A 20,805-nucleotide genomic window follows, 5' to 3' on the forward strand; every position below is an offset into this window, starting at 1 on the left:
ACATAATTCACCTGCTGGAAAACTAAGCAAGCCTGATTAGTATGGATTTATCCCACACAGATATTTATACAATGCTGATAGAAAAACTTTCAGGCATGCAGAACACAGACAAACTCTCAATAAGTGTAGAATAAGTAACCACAAACTAAAAATAGAAATGTATACTTAAAAATTTAATTGAAGCCAGGCTCTGCATATAATGCAACAACCAGGGAAAGAGAAGCAGTGATGCATGCTCCCCCCTCCCCCCTTGCTGTGCACGTTATAAATACAGCCAATATTCAACCGGTGACAGTCAGTGGGTTTTAATTGCTAACCATTGCTGGCTAGATTAGTCTTGGATATTCAGTGCCAGCACTGACACAGAAAATCTGGGTCTAATTGTAATGGCCCTGGCTGCTAGAACTTCTACGGGTTCTACCAATATTTGACGGAATATCGACCGGAATCTGCATAACCATTTTTTTCTTTCCAACACTCCCCCAATCCCCCTCACTTAGGCTCCGATGTTCTAAACTTACTGTGCCTTTAATGATTAATTCTAAACCAGTTCTAACTGGTTTAGCTTCCAATGCACATAATGGCTCCGCACAGTATTTTCCGTGCTTCGTAGGTAAATGTAGCACAAAAAGGTCATTAAAATTAAAACGAGCACTTCAGAAGATGGTGATGCACAAAATAAAGTGCTGCTCTTTAACGCTGCAAAGTTACTGGCAGGTCTGGAGATGCCGATAGTGTGTTAAAAAAGCATCTCAGGCGCATATGTTAAAGGCGCATCTCATGTGCTTGTATCAAAAATGTACACTGGTAGGTCTGGGCTGCCAATTGCATGAGAGATGAAGATACATTTATCATACTTGGGGGGTGCCATATACATGTGTCTTAAAGGCACGTCTCATGCGTGTTCATTAAAAACATATGCCGGCAGGTCTTGGGCTGCTGAGTTTCAAGTTTCAAGTCTAATTAAAATTTCTTATACCGCCTAATCAGCCTTCTAGGCGGTGTACAAAATCATAAAAGAAAATAATAGTTAAAATACAAATTTAAGAAGACAGGGGGCGACAAAGACTTTTGGAAACATAAAACCATAACAGGTGGAAACAAGAGGATAATAGGCAAGAACTACAATTTTAAAGATAAACGATAACAATTTAACGGAAAAACAGTAGGAGGGTAAATAAAAATTAAATCATTCTAAGTCGCCCTTAAAAGGGCAGTTAAATCTCAAAGGCATCGATGAAAAGAAATGGTTTTTCCCCAGTAAGTTTCAGCCCAGAGCAGTGTGTGAGCATTGCTTATGGTCAGGATGTACTTTTCAGTGATACACACTGCCTTTTTCACTTCACAAAAAAACGGATCCAAAAGGAGTTGTTTGTGATTTGATGCCCATATGCAGTTAATTCTTCACCTTCTACTTATAGATGTAGACAGATTTCCTCTTTCATGAGAGTGCATGAGAGATAGAAGTTCAATAAAAATAGGGGGGCAGCATATATGTCCCACAGAAGCAGTGTAGAAAAAAGCATTTGCTTATGGCATGTGCCCATGTCACTCTACAATAAGACACGCCTATGACCGATGTTCATGTGTGCCTACGATGTAGCATTTTCTGATGCATGCGCACGTTTATGCCTCTTTCCGTGGACAATTCTGCACATATGTCAGTCGTTTTCTCCAATGATTGATCTGATGGAATTTCCGTGGACCTCCACGGAGCTCATTTGAAGTTTTGGCAGCATCACTCGTCTTTTTGAAATCAGAAAATTTACCAGCACTACAACGACTCGAAGGATTTTAATGGTAAGTTTAGAACAGCGGAGGCTTTAGTTACATGGCTTTATCAATGATCAGTTGTGCAAGCTAACATAGTAACATTGTGTTGTGAAAAGGCTGAGAAAACCTTAAAAAGATGTTTCAAGTTTCAAATTTATTAGGATTTTATATACCGCCTATCAAGGTTATCTAAGTGGGATTTTACTACTACTACTGGGTTAATTATTTCTAGAGTGTTACCGCATATATGCAGTGCTGTACAGAGTCACGAAGGAGACAGTCTCTACTCGAAATAACTTACAATCTAAACAGACGGATTGCCAAGGTGGGGGGATACAATTAGGAGAATAGTTAATCTTCTGTCTAGGGAGGTTAATCTACTGTCTAGTAAGATTATGGATTGAAGGCTATATAAATAAGGTGGGTTTTCAGTCTACTTTTAAACAAGGGAAGGGAAGGGGCGTGATGGATGAACTCAGGTAGTTTATTCCAGGCAAATGGGGCATCTAGATGAAAGGAAGGAGGTCTGAAACTGATAGTGGGAGAGAAAGGTACGGATAAAAGCTGCTTATCTGAGGAACAGAGTTCTCAGGATAAAAGTGGAGAAATACTGAGTGGCTGTGTCATGAACACACTTGTAGGTTAGCAATAGGAGTTTGAACTGTATGTGGAAGCAGATAGGAGCCAGTGAAGTGATTTGAGGAGAGAGGTAAGGTGAGCATAGCGAGTCTGACAGTAGATAAGTTGTGCAGCTGAGTTTTGCACTGATTGCAGGGGGCAGAGGCGGTTCAACAGGAAACCTGTATGAAGTAAATTGCAGTAGTCTAAGTGTGAAGTTATGAGATTCTGGACAAGGGCTTGGGTAGGGCTTGGGTAGTGTGCTCAGAGAGGAAGGGGCAAATTTTGGTGATGTAGAGACAGAAGTGTCATGCATTAGCAGTCTGTTGGATGTGCGTAGAAAATGAGAGGTCATGATGAATGATGTGCAACGTAGGTGTACTAGGTCTGCCCAAGCCAGACAAATGAAAAACAAAATATAAGAAAAAAACAAACCCAAACTTTCAGCGCATTGTGGGCCCCTTCATCTGAAATGCTTGTCACATACACAAAGCCTGTAAGTCGGGGCTCCACTGGGCTATGGGTGCTGGATTACAAAACCAAAGCATGCTGGGATCTGGAAAAAGGAAGTGACATTAACCACTTAGGCCCTGATTCTCCAAAAGTGCGTCCCGATTTTAGGCAGCTGGAGGCGTCCTACAGCTGTCTAATCAGCCAATCGGGATGCACGTTTTTTTTTAAAAAAATGCTCCCCAGGCAGACCGCCTATATTGAAGACACCTAGGCCCTGATTCTGTATAGGACGCCCGGGAGAGGCGTCCTATTCAGAATCGGCCTACACTAAAACCCCGATTCTGTAACCGGCGTCCATGTAACAGACGCTGGTTAGAGAATCGGGTTAGATTAGACACGGCCCGCTACACTTATCGCGGCAAGGGATCTCTCTGCCGCTATAAGTATAGCGGGCTGCGGCCTGTCCAATCGGATGCCCCCCCCTCCGACACTACCGACCACCCCCCTCCCCCCCCCGACATTACCGATCTCCCTCCCACCCCGACACTACCGATTGCTGGCAGGAGGGTGTCCAATCCAATCTAAGGCCTGATTGGCCAATCAGACCTTAGACTTAGTGGGGATGGGCGGACCCGCTATGCCTAAGGCCTGATTAGTCCAGGCTTCTAGAGCCTGGGCCAATCAGGCCTTAGGCTTCGGCGGGATGGGCCGGGAAGGGGCGAGTCCACTTCATTTTGACCAGGCGGGCCTACAGGCTGGACGGGCAAGAACCGTCTGGCCTGAAGAACAGGTTAGTTTGGAGGTTTGGGGGTTGTTAGCGCCGGGGGGGGCGGGGGGGGGCGTTTTCGGGCAGGAGGGATTGGACACCCTCCTGCCAGCAATCGGTAGTGTCGGGGTGGGAGGGAGATCGGTAATGTCGGGGGGGGGGGGGCGGTCGGTAGTGTCGGAGGGGGGGCATCCGATTGGACAGGCCGCGGCCCGCTATACTTACAGCGGCAGAGAGATCCCTTGCCGCGATAAGTATAGCGGCTGCGTCTACTTACAATGTAGACAGCATTTTGCTGGCCTACATTTTAAGGTTTCTTCCTCTACTAGGGAGACGCGTAGGGCCACCTAGGTTCGCCTAAGGTCCGCCTAAGGCCCTTAGGCGAGCTTAGGCGTCTTGCGGGTCTCCCTAGGCTCCCGGAGGCGCCTTCAGGCCTGCCTGGGGAGCATTTTTTTTAAAAAACGTGCATCCCGATTGGCTGATTAGACAGCTGTAGGATGCCTACAGCTGCCTAAAATCGAGACGCACTTTTGGAGAATCAGGCCCTTAGTTTGCACATGAGAGAGAAAAAACATTTAACAAGGAGTTGAAAATAGAGAGCAGAGATTTAAGTAGCCTAAGGAAGTGTGAGTGGTAAAAATCCTGAGAAACTGCTGCAGAATTAATTGTTATGAATGGAAAACTAGTTTGGGTTATAAATAATGAAATGTAAAAGATTGCTTGAGTTTGTGGAAACTCTGATATTTTAAATAAAACAGATTGGTTGTGTTGTGTAAAAGTAAGGGCTCCTTTTACTAGAGCTGGCGTTAGTTTTTCCGCATAGCGCGGGGCTTAGCTTGCGATAATCTTCAGCGCACGCTAAAAATGCAACCGCGGCTTAGTAAAAGGAGCCCTAAATGTCTGAGTTTGAAATTACGAAACAGCATAAGGCTGCCAGCTCTAGTAGGAGAAATAATCACCTTTAAAGCTGAATGCCATGATTTCAGCAGAATTTTATTTTAATCCTGAAGAAGCTGTGAATATTGAGCTGGGCTAGAGATACAGTTTAAGACTGTCAGAGGCAGGGAGGGTTTTGGCAGAGAGGTTCTGACCAGCTGTGAATTCACCTACTTGGCTATACAAGAGGATTTATTTCTTTGTTTGTTTAAAGACAGTCTTAATCTATACTTGCTGTTTATGGAGTTATAAGAGAGTGCATAAGCAGGGCTGCACTGATGGCAAAGAAGAGGTATTGATAAAAAAAAAGTGAAACACCTATTAGTAGAACTGGTTAATTCTCCTCCAAATACTTGTGGATTTCTGAGGACTGCATCCTGTCCCATAACTGCAGTAAATTCTTTGGTCTTATTAGTGTGGCAACATTATATTGCTACTGAAAGGAAGGGCAATTTCAAGCTCTGTCTGAAGTGCACCAGCATAAGTTTAGCTGATTAGACCCGAGCTGGTACATGCCACTAGGTAAGAGAGATAGGGGAAAAGCAGTATACCAAGGCCTAGATTCACTAAATTCACCTATCTGATCCGATCCGTGGGTGATCCATGGCCGAGTCTTCCCAGGCAACCGATTCACTGCAAGTCCTCATGCAAATTAATGCGATCAGAGGCCCCACCCCACAGCGACCCCACGGATCGCTGCAGAGCGATCTTGATACATGCACAGACCATCTTCTTTGCCTGCAGATGCGGTCCGCGCATGCGCGTGCTCTCCGCACAAGCGAGATCAAAACAAGGGGAGGGCTTTAATGGAACAGAACACACTTTATCCAGAGCTATATGGAACAGAACATGCTGCAGCCAGGAACAGAACCCACTTTTAACCCGTGGGTTAAAACTACGGGATCGCACTGCAGGGAAGGGCGGCAGAGAGCAGGAGAGTCGGCAGAGCTTGCCTTCTTGTGCTTTTTACACAAGGGAGATGTGTTTAAAATGTTTTATTTTGTTGGTTTTATTTTTGTTTTGATACTGGGATTTCAGGACTGCAGGACTAGGATTTCAGGGCGGCAGAGAGCAGGACAGTCGGCAAGGCTGTGAGAAACTGGTCCTCAGCATTTGCTTCTTTTTAAATCTTCCAGCCCAATTGGTGTTCCTTCTTCTGTGTAGTGAATCGCTGCCTTCCTACTTATGCATGCCATTTCCCCTCGTTTGCATGTGCAGATTGGATCGGATCGAGCAGAAGGTTATTCAAACTGGTCAGGACACAATCGGTGAGCTTAGTTAATCTAGTCCCAAGCCATTTAACCAGAGAGAAGGGAGGCGCCTAGTCAGGGAAACCTAATTATCTGCTCATTTTAATTTAACTAGTATCCAACTAGAAAATTGAAGAAAGAGGGAACACTAGTAAGAGGGACATATCTTTACTTAGAGAAAAGGAGTCAGTCTTTATTTTTGATTTTGTAAAGTTGTAAGTAGGATAGGGTTACCTGGCATGTCCTCCTTTTAGAGGTCTGTCCAGGGTCCTGGACGGACTTTCTAAATCCCGGCAGTTTGTCCGGATTTTGGAAAGCCCTGAAGAGCTCTGGTCACATCTGGATGGCATCCGAGCATGCGTGGATGATGTCACACACATCTATGCATGCTCCAGGCCCTCCAGACGTGGACATAGCTTATGGCGGCGGGGCTAGAGGCTGAACTGGAAGAGGCAGGGGTTGAATGGGGCAGAGCCAAAGGCAGAACTGGGCGGGGCTGAGGCAGGGCCAGAGGCAGAACAGTGCGGGGCCATGTGTTCAGATTTTTGCAGCCCAAAAAATGGTAACCCCTAGAGTAGGGTCAATAGAGATCCAGAAGATGACCAGATAAAGAGGATACCATGTTGTCTGGAGAGATGACCAGTATCTACTGGCACTTGAGCAACACATGTGCTGACAAAGAGTTAAGTATTCACATTAAACCTTGAAGCTGATCTAGAATCTCATGCTGTGGTATATAGCAAAAAGAAAGTACAAAGTAATAAAGGAGATACAGAGGATAAAGATATTTAATTCTTGAGTGAACTGAGTCATATAAACAGTTGTATTAGTCAACATTTTCTTATATCTTGTCAACACTAGTATCATCTCTTGCTGTTATACATATAATTTACAAGTCAATAATAAACCAAATATTTTTCTTGCCCCTGCCTATAACTAGGGGCATTTAAAGTAATATATTAACATTGGCTTTTACAAAGCTGCGGTAGAGATTTCTACCATGGTCCGGCGAGGTAAATGCTCTGATGCTCATAGAATTCCTATGAGCGTCAGACCATTTACCTCACTGGCCCTTGGTTGGCATCCCTGTAATTCTCTGACTATCTCCATATTGTAACTTGCTGATAGTCCAGCTCTCTTCAATGTGAACCGCCTAGAAGTCTCACGACTATGGCGGTATAGAAGAATAAAGTTATTATTATTATTAAAAAGAGCCCTAAATGACAACAGATAAAGACCAGTATAGTCCATCTAGTCTGCCCAACAAGATGACCAGAATTATAGTTACTGCTCCTTGCAAGTTATACCAATCTATGGCCTGTTTAAAGTGTGAAGGTCATTTAAGAGGTGCTCAGATTCCATCCTCTCTCTGCTTGGGCTTATCCCACATATTTATGAATTCCATTTTTTTATCCATATCACCTCTATCAGAATGAAATTCCAGGCATCCATTACCTCCTCAATGAAAAAAGTACTTCCTGATATTATTCTTAAGTCTACCACTCTGCAACTCCAATCAGCACTGATTTAAGCCAATTAAGAACATAAGAATTGCCGCTGCTGGGTCAGACCAGTGGTCCATCATGCCCAGCAGTCTGCTCATGCAACGGCCCCTAGGTCAAATACAAGTGCCCTAACCGAGACCAGCACTACCTACGTACGTTCCGGTTCAGCAGGAACTTGTCTAACTTTGTCTTGAATCCCTGGAGGGTGTTTTCCCCTATAATAGCCTCCAGAAGAGCATTCCAGTTTTCTACCACTCTCTGGGTGAAGAAGAACTTCCTTATGTTTGTACGGAATCTATCCCCTTTTAACTTTAGAGAAAGCCCTCTCGTTCTCTCTACCTTGGAGAGGGTGAACAACCGGTCCTTATCTACTAAGTCTATTCCCTTCATTACCTTGAATGTTTCGATCATGTCCCCTCTCAGTCTCCTCTTTTCAAGGGAGAAGAGGCCCAGTTTCTCTAATCTCTTACTGTACGGCAACTCCTTCAGCCTCTTAACCATTTTAGTTGCTCTTCTCTGGACCCTTTCGAGTAGTACCGTGTCCTTCTTCATGTACGGCCACCAGTGCTGGACGCAGTTTTCCAGGTTAGGGCGTATCATAGCCTGGTACAGCAGCATGATAACCTTCTCCGATCTATTCGTGATCCCCTTCTTAATCATTCCTAGCATTCTGTTCGCTCTTTTCATCGCCGCCGCACATTGCGTGGATGGCTTCATCGACTTGTCGACCAGTACTCCCAAGTCTCTTTCCTGGGGGGGTCTCTCTAAGTACTGCACCGGACATCCTGTAGTCGTGTATAAGATTTTTATTACCTACATGCCTCACCTTACACTTATCCACGTTAAACCTCATTTGCCATGTCGCGGCCCATTTCTTGAGCATTTTTATGTCACATTGCAGGTCTTCGCAATCCTCCTGTGTCCTCACTATGTATCGTCTGTAAATTTAGTCATCTCACTCGTCGTACCAATTTCCTGGTCGTATATGTTGAAGAGCACGAGTTGTTAGGTGCCAAGATCAGTTAGGTGCACCAAACTAGGTGTCTAACTATAGGCGTCTTTTATAGAATCAGGGTGTAAATGACTGATAAACAAAAAGAAATATAATCAGTTTTTGATAACACCATATTTTTGAGAACTAGTACTTTGACACTGAAAGGATTGATGAAAAATGATTCTATTAGCAGCTTGGGGGAAATTCTAAATCTGATGAAAACCGGTAAGGTTGCGGCGCGTACCAGAGTCTAAATAAAAGGTGATGGAATCGTGCCTATGTAGGTGTTTTAGGCCGCCGAACATCAAAGTAGGCGTGGCCAATTCTGGAAGTGGTATTAGGCGGCCTAAAGCACCTATGTGGGCATGAGATAGGTGGCTGAAATGTAGGCCCAGAAAACCCTGGCCTACAACAACCCAGAATGCCATGGAAACCATCACATTTCAAGAAGCTCCCATAAGTCATTCAAGGCTTGCTAGTTGTACACAGGGAGACTAACAACAATCACTTTTACAGTTTATGCAAAACAATTCATTTCAAAAGGAAAGGAAACTAGTGTTGGGGGGGGGGGGGTAAGTTTTACAGTCAATTCTAAGTCTCTATGGAAAGTTGTCCTGTGTGAACTTTCATTGAAATAACAAGGTAGTTTACTTTGCAAATAGTAAAAGAACACGGCTTCACTAAGCATGGATGTAATTTAGAATAACAAGATCAAATGACAGATGTAATAGGAATACAACTCTTCTAATTATTAAATAAAGTCAGATTAATATATTGTGAGTCAAATATCGTCACATAATAATAAACTTTTATTAGTTATGACAGGGGTTGCCATTCAACATATAACCAATAATTGGAAAAATTACAAGAATCTTAATTATACATTCTGGTAGAATTCGTTATGCCATATTTTTAAGATGGAAAGAGCAATAGCAGTACAAAAAAGGGACATATAATAACTTTGCAAAGATATGGGGGCCATTGGAAAAATATTGTGATGAATAGGCATCAATTCTTTTCTTTTCTTTCTTAGTTCTATTTAGCACACTCAAGGGGGTGGGTGGATTTGGTGTGTAATTCAATAAGATATGTTATAATATGTTGTATAAAATAGTATATTCTATTTTGTTGAGAATGTGATGAAGGGTGGGTGGGTGGGGATCTTACACTATTTGTTTTTATATGTTAGATATTACAGTGCTATATTGGAATTACTATATGATATATTTTTGTGCACTTGTTGATTTGATTTAAAAATAAATAAAGATTTATAAAAAAAAAAATAATATATATATATATATATATATATATATATTGTTTCCTTCATTAAATCACAAGCTTTTGTTGCATAGCAATTATAATTACTAGCCTGGTAAGCTGTGTGGCATCCTTGTACATTCCTCTGGTCCTTCATATGCTTCTTTGCCAGATGCATCTGCCACATCTTGGCTTCTCAAGGGGTTCATTAAAACTGATTCCATGATCAGTTCAAAGTAGTAGTGTACCCTAGGGATTCATATATCTTAGGTGTTCCTGTAGGAAGAACTCTTAGAAAACCACAATCTAATAATTTATATTAATTAGCTTTGTAGGCAAGAGACTAGTAAATTCACCTTGCTTCAACAAAGTCAGAATTTTATTTAGCCAGCCTCTCACTGGAGTGAGAACAGGCATGACGACACTGAAGTAAAGAAACTGATAGGGGTGCCTGTCTCATTAAATATGGACAAATATGGTAAAATTGCAGAGCAGTGTCCCAAAAGTACAACCAGGGGAGTCTTGGAAGATGAAGGACAGCTAGAGCTCAAAGCGAAACTGGAGCAAATTAAAAAGACATAAAAGGCAAAGGAATAATTTTAAGACATCTTTATTAGATGATCTATCAAATTACAACCACGCCCTACCCACCACCTTTTTTTACAGCCACAGCGGTGACAACTCTAATACTCGTAGGAATTCTATGAGTATCAGAGCGGTTACCGTGGAAGCTGGCACTACAAAACGCACTGCGGTTTTGTAAAAAGGGGGGAGGGGGAAGAAGAGTTAAGTATTTACTGTTCTTTCTTCAGGACAAAACAAATAGTTGCTAAAGTGTTTGTGGTTGTTTTGAGCTCTCTCTTTTCCTTTCTTCTCTCTCTCAGTTGGTTCCTAGATGGATACCTCTCCTCTGTACTTCTCTTAAGGAAACTGTAACCTCATCTCCAAATATATTACAGGCATCGGAAAGGTCAACAGTATATGAATGTTGCTCTGGAAAGCAAACACCAAAACTCTCTTTTGTTCTCCTTAAAAGTGAGGGGTATATTGCCAAGGCAGAAATATTATTAAGAGATTTGTTTGCTCTCTTTCCCAAGACTGCAAAAATATAGGTATAGAATACATTTGGTTACTCTCTAATTAATAGGCAAGGGATGCGCCTGGGTGTCAGGTCCTCTTCCACCTGATTACTGAGCCCTCAATTTACAGATCATGTGCCCGGGTGCCAAGTCCCTCTAACAAACTTAAATGTTAGCTCCCCTTTCTTCTCTCTCCAGTGGATGATCATATAATTACATAAAACAGTAACTAGTAGATGACAGCAGATAAAGACCTGAATGGTCCATCTAGTCTGACCAACAGTCTCACATTACCAATTTGTGATTAAACCAGCAATGAATGTGGTATATAATACTCAAACCTGATCTTACTTTGCCATTTTTAGGACATAGACCTTAGAAGTCCGCCTGGCACTGTCCTTACATTCCAACTACTAATGATGCAATAAAAGCCCACCCTAGCCTATTATCAATCTGTCTTGTTATATGCCTGGAATAAACTGCCTGAATCCCTATGGCAGGCTCTGTCTCTGGCAGTGTTCAAGTCCAAGTTAAAAGCTCACTTCTTTGAGAATGCTTTCAACTGCAAACTCTCCTCCTGAGTGGAGTAGAATGGATACAAGTAGATCGATTTTTCACTCCATCAAAAATTACAAAGACTAGGGGACACTCGATGAAGTTACAGGGAAATATTTTTTCACTCAGAGAATAGTTAAGCTCTGGCACGCATTGCCACAGGTAGTGGTAAGAGCAGATAGCATAGGTGGTTTTAAGAAAGGTTTGCACACTTTCTTGGAGGAAATGTCCACATTCTGTTATTGAGAAAGACATGGAGGAAGCCACTGCTTACCCTGGATCAGTAGCATGGAATGTTGCTACTCTTTGGGTTTTGACTAGGTACTAGAGACCTGGATTGACTACCCTGAGAACAGGTTACTGGGCTTGATAGACCTTTGGTCTGACCCAGTAAGGCTATTCTTATGAGAACATCTATGCTTTAGAGCTTGTAGAGTCTCAGAATGGTATCTGCATGGCTGTAATAGATAAGCTACTAAAAATCAATCAATCAATAATTTAAATAGATATCAAAGTGCAAAAGTATAACTTATTCTGCCAATCAGTCTGTAAAAGTGAGGCGCTCTAATCATAGGATCTTCAGAATGCCAGCAGAGTCATAAAACTCACACTGGCTGTACTCTTCCTTAGTCCTGTGTTGGGTAAAGTGACTTGTGTTTGAATTTATAAATATGATTTCATAGAGCAAGCTTCTTATTATAACTCTTAAAGGATAGTTTCTTTTTGAATATAATTCATATCGCTCATTTCATTGATATAATCACTAAATATGCTATCATTTAATATACTTAGGGCTCCTTTTACGAAGGCGCGTTAGGGCCTTAACGCACGGAATAGTGCACGTTAAAATGCCGTGCGCACTGGCCGCTACTGCCTCCTCTTGAGCAGGTGGTAGTTTTTCGGCTAGCGCGTGCTATAGCGCTATAGTGCGCGCTAATCCGGTGCATGCGCTAAAAACGCTAGTGCAGCTTCGTAAAAGGAGCCCTTAGTGTACTTAGCACAGTCCTGAGGTTCAACAGATGTGCTAAGGTCCAATGCTTAAAGTAGAGAATGGCCCCAGTTGCATGCTCTGGCACAGATAGTTAGTGTCCATCAAGAGCCATTGTCACAGAAAGATACTGGAAATTAACAGAAACTCAAGTCTATGGGGAACAGTTTCTCTCTCTTTCCTCCTTCAGTCTTTCACACCACACTCTGTCAGAGCGAACAATTTATAATATAATATTCCAAACCCTATCTTTAATGTGAAAAATATAAAAGTTGCGTAAGTTCAAACATGAAACTTTTGCAGGCTTATAGACCTGTAACATGAAATATCAGCCATTCTTGACATTGTGAATCTATTACTTTAGTCACCTTTTCCCAGATGGTCACATTTTGTGCGATAGAAACAACATGCATTGACATGGGAAATATCAGCATGTCAAACCAATTAATGAAACCTGTGGAGCTTTATACCAAACCCCCCTCCAAATCATAAGAACATAAGAATTTGCCGCTGCTGGGTCAGACTAGTGGTCCATCGTGCCCGGCAGTCTGTTCACGCGGCGGCCCTTAGGTCAAAGACCAGTGCCCTGAGTCTAGCCTTACCTGCGTATGTTCCGGTTCAGCAGGAACTTGTCTAACTTTGTCTTGAATCCCTGGAGAGTGTTTTCCCCTATAACAGCCTCCGGAAGAGCGTTCCAGATTTCTACCACTCTCTGGGTGAAGAAGAACTTCCTTACGTTTGTACGGAATATATCCCCTTTTAACTTTAGAGAGTGCCCTCTCATTCTCTCCACCACGGAGAGGGTGAACAACCTGTCTTTATCTACTACGTCTGTTCCCTTCAGTATCTTGAATGTTTCGATCATGTCCCCTCTCAGTCTCCTCTTTTTAAGGGAGAAGAGGCCCAGTTTCTCTAATCTCTCACTGTACGGCAACTCCTTCAGCCTCTTAACCATTTTAGGTCGCTCTTCTCTGGACCCTTTCGAGTAGTACCGTGTCTTCTTCATGTACGGCGACCAAAATGGAGAACAGATAGCTAAAATCATATTTAAACAAAAAAAAGTTCAAAACATGCTTCATCAGTACCTACAATTATACTAAAATAAGAAGGAAAAGCCTCAGGGTACAATCTGGGACCAATGTCCTCACACATCTATCAGTGCCTGCTCATAGGCATAAAAATCTTCTTAACTTCACATAACAAATATGTCCTTGACTGAGCATTACAAAAAATGTTATGGTCTTCCCCACTGTGAATAACCTGTGCTTCAAAAGCAGTCTCTCATTTACAATAAATCTCTGCTTCCAAAACAAGTTCTCATTCACTTCTCAAAATTTAATTGAATCACACTTATCTTGTCCTGATGAATACTTGATAGATGTGTACTCATAATCAAAATGAGATCCCATCTCCTTACTTCTGTGTAATTGTAGGTAGTTGTGAAACCTATTTTGAGCCATTTTTTTAATATGATTTAATAATAACTTTATTTTGTATACTGCCATACCTAGAGAGTTCTAGGCGGTTCACATCAGTTAATCAAGGTTACAAACAATGAAGTTATTGAAGTTAACAGGAATATACAAGAATGTACGATAGGAAGGTCATATACAGGAAAACAGGAGTATATAACAAGAAGGTCAAAATATTGGAAAATACAGGTTGTTGAGGTTTTGTACAAAAAGCAGGAGTAGGTTAAGATTTGTGTGTATTGATGGGGGGTGAGGGGGGAGAGAGGGTGAATTAAGGGTTCTGATCGTGGAATAAGTGTGTTTTGAGTTTTTTTTCTGAAGTCCAGGTAGGTGGGGGCATTGAGCACAATATGGGCTAGCCATGGGTTTAGTTTAGCCACCTGGAAGGAGAAGGTTTTGTCAAGGAATCTTTTGAAATGACATAGTTTAAGGGAGGGGAAGGCGAACAGATGGATTCTGCGGGAGTTCTTGTTGTAGTTTAGGTTGAAGTGAGGGTTGAGGTAGCTTGGGGATATACCAAATACGGCATGCGAACTTGAATAGGACTCTGGATTCAAATGGTAACCAGTGCAGTTTGTGGTAGAAGGGGGTGATGTGTTCCTATTTGTTTAGGCCAAATATAAGGCGGACAGCGGTGTTCTGGATTAGTTTTAGTCTCCTGGTGCTTTTCTTAATGGAGCCCAAATAAATGATATTGCAGTAATCCAGGATGCTGAGAATGGAGGATTGTACTAGCAGGCGAAATGAGGAGTCGCCAAAGTATTTTTTTATGGTGCGGAGTTTTCAGAGCACCGAGAAGCTTTTCCTGACAGTAAGATCAGTGTGTTTCTCCAGGGATAGATGTTTGTCTAAGGTGACTCTCAATATTTTTAAGGTTTGTTCTAGGGGGAAATCCGATCCATTCACTTGTATTGTGGTATCTTTGATTTTGTCGTTGGGGGTGGCTAGGAAGAATTTGGTTTTGTCAGAGTTTAATTTTAATCTGTAGGATAACATCCAGAGTTCTATCTGACTGAGTAGGCTTGATATAGAGTTAAGCAGCTCTGGTGTGAAGCAGGTTAGTGGGATGACAATTGTAATGTTGTCTGCGTATATGAAGAATTTGAGGTTGAAACTTTGCAGGAGGATCCCCAAGGAGACAAGATAGACGTTAAACAGGGTGGGGGACAAGGGGGAGCCTTGGGGGATACCACAGGAGTTGTCCCAGCTGTAGGAGAAAGAGTCGTTCTTAAACACCCTGTATGATCTATTTCTTAGGAACCCGTGAAACCAGTTGAGAACCTGGCCAGAGATGCTGATGTGTGCAAGGCAGTCTAGGAGAATAGTGTGGTCGACTAGGTCGAAAGCACTGCTCAGGTCGAGTTGCAAGATAAGGGCGCTGGAGCCATGGCTGAAGAGTGAGTGCAGGTGGTCAAGTAGGGAGGCTATGATGGTTTCGGTGCTGTGGTCAGAGCGAAAGCCCGATTGGTTGTCGTGTAGAATGTTGAATTTTTCCAGATATGTAGTGAGTTTGGCATTTACCACCCCTTCTGCTATTTTGGTGACTAGAGGGATGTTAGCGACAGGTCTGTAATTAGACGGGGCGTTGGGTGGTTCTTTTGTGTTTTTTTATAATTGGAGTTATCATGATGTGGCCTTGCTCTACTGGGAAATTTCCTGTGGAAAGTAAAGAATTGATCCATGCCAACACATTGGCTTTGAAGTGGATTGGAGCCGCTTTCATGATATTTGGGGGGCAGGTGTCTAGTCTGCAATAGGAGTTCTTGTATTTATTGTAGTATTTGTTAAATGTTTGCCAGTCTATGGTTGTGAAATGGTTCCAACTTAGGTCGGTTCTGGACCCTAGGTCAGATTTGGATATGTCGGTGTCATGGAGAATAGGAAAGTACCTGTGGGGATTGGCCAGGGCAGTTATTGTCGATCTTAATTTTTGTATCTTGGAGTTGAAGAAGTCTGCTAGGGTGTTGGCATTAAATGTGGAGTCTTCCCAGATGTCAGTGAGTGTCTCGAGGTTGTAGAGGTCGTTGACCAGTTTAAAGAGGTTTCTGCTGTTGGTTGAAACGTTTCCAATATTTTGGGCATAGAAATTTTTTCATTTTTCTTTGGTGAGGTTTTTGTAGTTTTTTAAGATATCTGTTTTTTTGAGATATCTGTTCTTAATTTTGGTCAAATGGAGATTTGGAGGGGAAAATAACATGCCCCAAGTTTCAAATTATTCATATCCTTATTGAATATTGCCTCTTTCGAGCTTTCAAAGACACATTAACATACCTAGGGCTCCTTTTACAAAGGTGCATTAGGGCCTTAACGTGCGCGTGCTAGCTGCTACCGCCTCCTCTTGAGCAGGCGGTAGTTTTTCGGCTAGCGCGCGCTAATCCAGTGTGTGCGCTAAAAATGCTAGTGTACTTTTGTAAAAGGAGCCCCTAGTTTAGCATGCTGTATTTTTGGGGATTTCTCAAAGTATATATAACCCAAAAAGAAAGATGAAAATATAGTGGCCAAAAAAGATCCTTCCTTATGTGTGTAAACTAAACTAAACTAAACTAAACCTTAAGTTTATATACCGCGTCATCTCCACGGAAGTGGAGCTCGACACGGTTTACAGGGATTAACAACAAAGAGGAGGAACTACAATGGAAGGAGAGAGAGGCAAGGTGAACAAGGACGGAAGAGGGTACTTAGAATAATGGAGAGGGAGGGTGTAGTTACATTTTGGAGAAAAGCCAGGTTTTCAGATGTTTTCTGAAATGTTGGAGGGAGGTCGAACTCCGAAGATGGGCCGTAAAGCTGTTCCACAGCTCGGTGATCCTGAAGAGGAGGGATGTACCATGTTTTCCTGTATGGGAGATGCCAATTAGAGAAGGGAAGGATAGTTTGAATTTCTGAGTGGATCTGGTGGAGTGAGTGCTCGAGAGCCAAGATAGTGGGAAGAGGGGAGGAAGGATGCCGTGAAGAGATTTGAAGGTAAGACAGGCGCATTTGTAGCGAACCCTGAGGAAGACTGGGAGCCAGTGAAGCTTAGACAGAAGCGGGGAGACGTGGTCAAATTTGCCTTTTGCGAAGATTAGTTTAGCTGCGGTGTTCTGAATCCGCTGAAGTCTGAGAAGGTGTTTCTTTGTTAGGCTTAGATAGATGGAGTTGCAGTAATCGAGTCGGGATAGAATGATGGATTGGGTAAACCAATAGCAGTGAATATGAAGGGAAAAATTTCCAACTATAACATAACATGTGGTATCAAATGTGGACAGACATGTTTGGATAAGCCCTTTGGCTGCCTTGAGCCTTTACCCACGGAGTACTTTTTAGACTGTTGGCTTGTTCCTCTTGCCCTTGCCTTTATGGTTGTTTTTGGTCACTTCTGCATCCTCGGATGAGAGGCAGAGACAGTTTCTATCACTTTTGTTGATTATTATTTGCACTTTTAGCACATCTTTTTGGTGCACTAGTTCACATTTAATTATTTTCGGGTGAGCCCAAGAATGTTTCACAGACTATGCCCATATGGGCACATTGATGTGATAGCTGGTGCATTAGGGGCCTTGTAAACCCCATTGCGAGCTATGTGACTGAGGGCTCCCCGTTTATCACACATTGTTAAAAAATTCTTAGACTTTAGCGGTTCCAGCTGTCTCTCCCCCTCACCCTTGTTCTAGGGTCAGGGACGATTAGTTTTTCTATAGTATCAAATGTGCCAGCATTACTTCAGTCACCCAGTCTGAGTTATCTAAAGTTTGCAGTTATGACCACAACGGAGACAATTTATTGTGCAACAAGATGTGATTGCCTTTGAGAAAGCATCCATGAAAGCTCAAATCGATGTCTGTTTGACATTTCTTCTTTATAATTTCTCGTTGCATATGACTCTATTAATATTTAACTATATGTTTTCAAATGTTGACAAACACAACTCATTGAACCAGGTCCAAAGTAAGCACTTGTTTTTCACATTTTCTTGAAACTCACAAACTTAATTTGCATTTGTTTTTCTTGTCACAGCTTGAACAATTCAAGTGCTAATGGTATGATTGTCACTGGCTGCTATATAATCTTAGGGACCTGGCATCAAGCTCATTTATGTCTTTAAAGAACTTTCATTTATGTCTTTAAAGAACTGTCTTCATTCCTTTATTTTCTACTGTCATAGTCATTCAAGTTTCCATAGAAACCTAGACTATAGAATGAAATCATATAACGCAAATGAATCTAAGTTGACAATACTGTACTGTGTTTCAACAGAAGTGGAAATATTATCAGTAGTTTAAAGTATGCACTGAATTTCAGTAGTAATATTAAACTTAACTTCTAAAATTATTTGGACATAGTAATAAAGAACTGACTATGGGTTTCAACCAATGAATAAATGTTAATATACTAAAAAATACATCATTCTAGTTAGCAATTTGAAATTTGCATGGTATACAAAGACTACATTTCTAATAGACACGGCCACTAAATTGATCACAGCAAGGAAATCTCCCTGCTGCAATCGGCTGAGCGACCACGGCAGGGAATCCTCAAACCCCACTGCAAGCTGGCCCGAACCCCTCCCATACTGTCCATGGCAGGAGGAATGCTCACTCCCTCCTGCCAGAACCCCCAAAACAATCCCCAGCAGGAGGGATGCCCAATCCCTCCTGCCACAAACCCCAAAATAATTCCCAGCAGGAGGGATGCCTACTCCCTCCTGCTGGCACCCCCAAACACATGACTCCCCACCCACCAAAACCCCTCCCTCTCCCAAAGCCCTCCCAAACCTCCCCCATAGCTTTATAGGCAAGGCCAGCTGGAGGGATGCCTACTGCTTCTGGCCGGCAGGCCCACCTGTTCAGAATAGTGGGCCTTCCCCTTACCAGTGCATCCTAGGATGCACCGGGGAGGAGCTAAGGCCCTGATTGGCCAAGGCGCCTAAGGCCACTCTCATAGGAGGAACTTTAGGCACCTGGGCCAACTGGAGTCTTAGGCCTACTTTCCAGTGCATTCTGGGACTCCAACTGGCCAGATACCTAAAGCCACGCACATGGGCTTTGGTAAATCAGAGTTTTAGGCCTATAACCCATTCTGAACTCTTTGGGGAAAATGGGATAGAAAATGAATTAGATACATAAATATTGCCAATCGAGTTTGTTGGACTGCTTAAGGTTTTACAAGGGACTGATCCTATGTATTCTTTCCTGTGAAACACCATCATTGGTATTTGGAAGCTTGCTCCTAGGTTACAAGAGGCTGACCATCTTAAAGTGCCATTAACAAAGGCAATTACCCCTCCTTTGACAAAACTGTAGTGCAGTTTTTAGCACTGGCTGTGGTGGTAACAGCTCCAACGCTCATAGGAATTCTATGGGCGTCGGAGCTGTTACCGCCATGACCGATGCTAAAAACAATAGCATAGTTTTGTAAAAGGGGAGGTCAATTAGGCAAATGGGCATACTCAGGCTTTCTTTTGTTGTGCTCCTAAGTTTTTAAAAAGGACTTACAAAAGACATTAGATTAGACTCTGAATAAGTTCCTTTCCATAAACCAGTGGTCCTCAACCCTGTTCTGGAGGGTTGGGGACCATTGCTATAAGCTGTTCAAGTCTGGGCTATATGTTTAGGCTTGTCCTCTAGTTTAGTTGTTTCAGATGGATTCCTACTGATGGCTATTTTAGTTGAATTATCTATCAGTTTTCCTCTTTATTTTAAACTTCCAGCTTCATTAGAACTATGACTCAACCCACACCACATATCTGGAGATTATTTCCATATTTTATAATGCTCCTATTCTCAGTACACTTAGGTATTGCAGACCTTAGAGCTCCATCTAGACCCTTGCCACCGTGCACTTAGAACAGCGTTTCTCAACTCGGTCCTGGAGTACCCCCTTGCCAGTCAGGTTTTCAAGATACCCACAATGAATATGCATGAAATAAATGTGCATATAATGGAGGCAGTGTATGCAAAGCAAGTTTATGCAAATTCAATGTGGATATCCTGGGGTACTCCAGGACCGAGTTGAGAAACACTGACTTAGAATACAGAAATTGCATGTTACCGGTTAAGTAATAAACATGACTCCCACCTCTGGAGATCTGTTAAAGTTTCTCTACAACATTTCAGCACCAACTGACACAAGGAACAGAAATGCCCAATATATGGATTGTTCCTAGAATTTTATGCAACAATGCACAGCTTTTGCCACCTGAGCCATTAGTTGCAAAGTACCCTACTCAGAATTGTTCCCTTAAATGCACATCACTATTACATTTATACATACAAATAGCTATAGCTACTAAAAATCCAAGTCTGATTTAATTGTATGAATATTTATTTAGAATAATATCATGTCTATGTTCACAAATCAAAGGTAAAATAATCTTACATAACACTTACTTTGCTTTAGCTTCTGCATCTTCATAAGCCTTATTGGAAACATCATCCAGACCTCCAATTAAATGCTTGAATGAGCTGGAACAAGAAAATTAAAGTATGGATAAATGTGCAGTGTCAGATTATATTCATTTTAATAGGGCAAAACTCCATAATAATACAACTTAACTTTGTTCTTACAATAGAAACAGAGAAAAAGAGAGCAGATAAGGAGTGCCCGGCTCACCCTTTCTGCTCAATATCATTCCTGAGTCAACCTCCATAGAATCTCATATAGAGATTTCTTGTTCTAGGGCTTTTGTTTCTCCTCTGAGAAATATTTGCTTCATGTGCATTATTATATTTTGAGATATTTGAATGTTTTCATTATGTCCTCCCGCCTCTGCTTGAGTCTCCTTAGGGGTATACACATTTATCTTGCTAATTCTAATATTACTACTACTACTACTATTATTTCTAGAGCACTACCAGTTGTACACAGTGCTGTGCAGAGTCACAAAGAAGAAAACAGTCCCTGCTCAAAAGAGCTTACAATCTAAACAGCCAAGACAGACAAACAGAATGTCATGGATACAGTTAAGGGGAACGGTTAATCTGCTGGCTGGGTTGGTGGACAGTGAGGAGTAGGATTAAGGATTGAAGGTTATATTAAAAAGGTAGGTTTTCAGTCTGCTTTTAAACAAGGTAAAGGAAGGGGCTTGATGGCCAAACTTAGGTAATTTATTCTAGATATAGGGGGTAGCTAGATGAAAGGAGTAAAGTCTGGAATTGGCAGTGGAGGAGAAGGGTAAAGC

General features: G+C 42.1%; 1 protein-coding gene across 5 annotated transcripts in view; it reads right to left on the reverse strand.

The window, feature by feature from the left end:
• Nucleotides 1–20,805, reverse strand: part of PRKG1 (protein kinase cGMP-dependent 1) — a 1,424,783-nt gene that overhangs the window by 98,954 nt on the left and 1,305,024 nt on the right. For all 5 annotated transcript variants that reach the window (XM_033943780.1, XM_033943783.1, XM_033943781.1 and 2 more), the window contains one exon: nt 20,015–20,089. In XM_033943780.1, coding sequence (XP_033799671.1) covers nt 20,015–20,089 — 75 coding nt within the window. The remainder of the gene's footprint in view (nt 1–20,014; nt 20,090–20,805) is intronic.

This window comes from Geotrypetes seraphini, chromosome 4, assembly GCF_902459505.1.
Source record: "Geotrypetes seraphini chromosome 4, aGeoSer1.1, whole genome shotgun sequence".
Lineage (NCBI taxonomy): Eukaryota > Metazoa > Chordata > Amphibia > Gymnophiona > Dermophiidae > Geotrypetes > Geotrypetes seraphini.